The sequence below is a fragment of the Emiliania huxleyi genome (genome assembly GCF_000372725.1).
Source record: "Emiliania huxleyi CCMP1516 unplaced genomic scaffold EMIHUscaffold_5720, whole genome shotgun sequence".
In the NCBI taxonomy this organism is placed as follows: Eukaryota; Haptophyta; order Isochrysidales; family Noelaerhabdaceae; genus Emiliania; species Emiliania huxleyi.
Genome location: NW_005197706.1, coordinates 1 through 1537, shown reverse-complemented (window position 1 = coordinate 1537; position 1537 = coordinate 1). Strand labels below are relative to the sequence as shown.

Below are 1537 nucleotides of genomic sequence, written 5' to 3'. Positions count from 1 at the left end.
AGATCAGGGGCCAGGGGGTTCTCCTGCTCCTGGTAAGGGACACGACAGCCCCCTAGCAGCAGAGCGCACTGGACCAGCGCTCCCGCCTCTTCGCCGCCGCCCCCCTCTCCCCCCTCGGCTCGTGTTTGAGCGGTACGCTCGAGGCGGTTGTGTTCACCGCGCCTTCGAGCCCAATACACCTTCGTCGTGTCGAGTGCTGGCGTTTTACTAAAGACTTGTGACCATGTGAGTCTATCTTGTACTTATGTACTACCACACTAAAAGCCGTATAGTGAGCCACTCACTCGGGCGTCTCGGCTGACGATGATCGATCAGCGTTGATCTCTCTAGCCTATCGGTCCCCCGCTCGATCCTCGGATCGCTCGCTCGTCGAAATCGATCGACTGAAGTCATCAAGGTGCGCGGCTGCCTTTTCTTTTTTCGAAAACGCGCACGCGCGCGCGCACACGCCCGTCGCCCCGGCAAAACTGTTTCAGGTCCGCCGCGACGTGTCGCGCCGTCGCCGCAATGGCGGGCAGCGACGTGATGGAAGCCATGCAGCTCGCCCTCAAGCCATTTCATATGCAGCACCTTGCCGACGACTGGGCGGCGCAAGCCGGCGAAAAAAAATCGCTCCAGCTGTCTGTAAAGGCTAAAGCCGTACAGAGCTGCCACTTGCCAGCACCCCCCAGCACCAGAGCTCTGCTGCTGGGGGGGGGGGGGGGGGGCCCGACCCCCCCAGCACCAGAGCTCTGCTGCTAGGGGGGGGGTCCTGACCCCCCCAGCACCCAGAGCTCTGCTGCTAGGGGGGGGGGGCCCGACCCCCCCAGGGCCAGCACCCCACAAAGCCTCTCATTCAAAGCTCTGGCCTCTGCTGCTAGGGGGGGCGGGGGGGGTCCCGACCCCCCCAGCACCAGAGCTCTGCTGCTGGGGGGGGGCGGGGGGTCGGCCATGACTTTAGATGTGCAGGGGGGGGGTACCCAGCAGTGTGGTGTGTGCGGCCGGCTCTAAACGAGATCGTACTTCGTAGTGACCCAAATAAATAAAAAAGGGAAAGCTCAAGCTCGAGGCAAACGCGCGGCGTCTCACGTGAACCTCCCCGGGCTGAAGGGGCGGAGGTCCCAAGTGGCCTCGCCATCCAGCATGAGCTCCGCGACGCCGAGTCCGATGGCGGGGCCCATCAGGATGCCCCAGCAGCCGCCTCCGGTCGCGACAAAGGCGCCGGGCGTGCCCGGCACCGCGCCGAGCATCGGCAGCCCGTCGGGCGCGAAGGGGAAATGGCAGGCCGACTCGAGCTCGACGGGCGCCTGAGCCAGCTCCAGGGGGGAAGGGTCAGGGAGGGCTCGGGAGGGTTCGGGAGATTGGGCGAAGGCTCGACCTGGGCCAGCTCGGTCGACACCTCGCCCATCGTCGACGCGAGACGCCGTGTCACCTCGCGCCGCACCTCCACCTCGCCCGGGGCCTCGCACACCGGGGCCATCGGGTCGGGGAAGCCAGTCACGTAGACACTCCCGTCCGGGCGAGGGTACACCTCGGCATCGCCTCGTCCCTGGAAAAA

General features: G+C 65.9%; 1 protein-coding gene across 1 annotated transcript; it reads right to left on the bottom strand.

Annotated features, from left to right (window-relative positions):
• Positions 1 to 1064: 1064 nt before the first annotated feature.
• On the bottom strand, positions 1065 to 1459 carry EMIHUDRAFT_257109 (hypothetical protein; the record flags this gene model as incomplete). Its single annotated transcript, XM_005764914.1, has 2 exons — positions 1065 to 1286; positions 1358 to 1459. 2 exons carry the CDS (start codon positions 1457 to 1459, stop codon positions 1065 to 1067), a joined length of 324 nt encoding a protein of 107 aa, XP_005764971.1.
• Between the last annotated feature and the right edge of the window lie 78 nt (positions 1460 to 1537).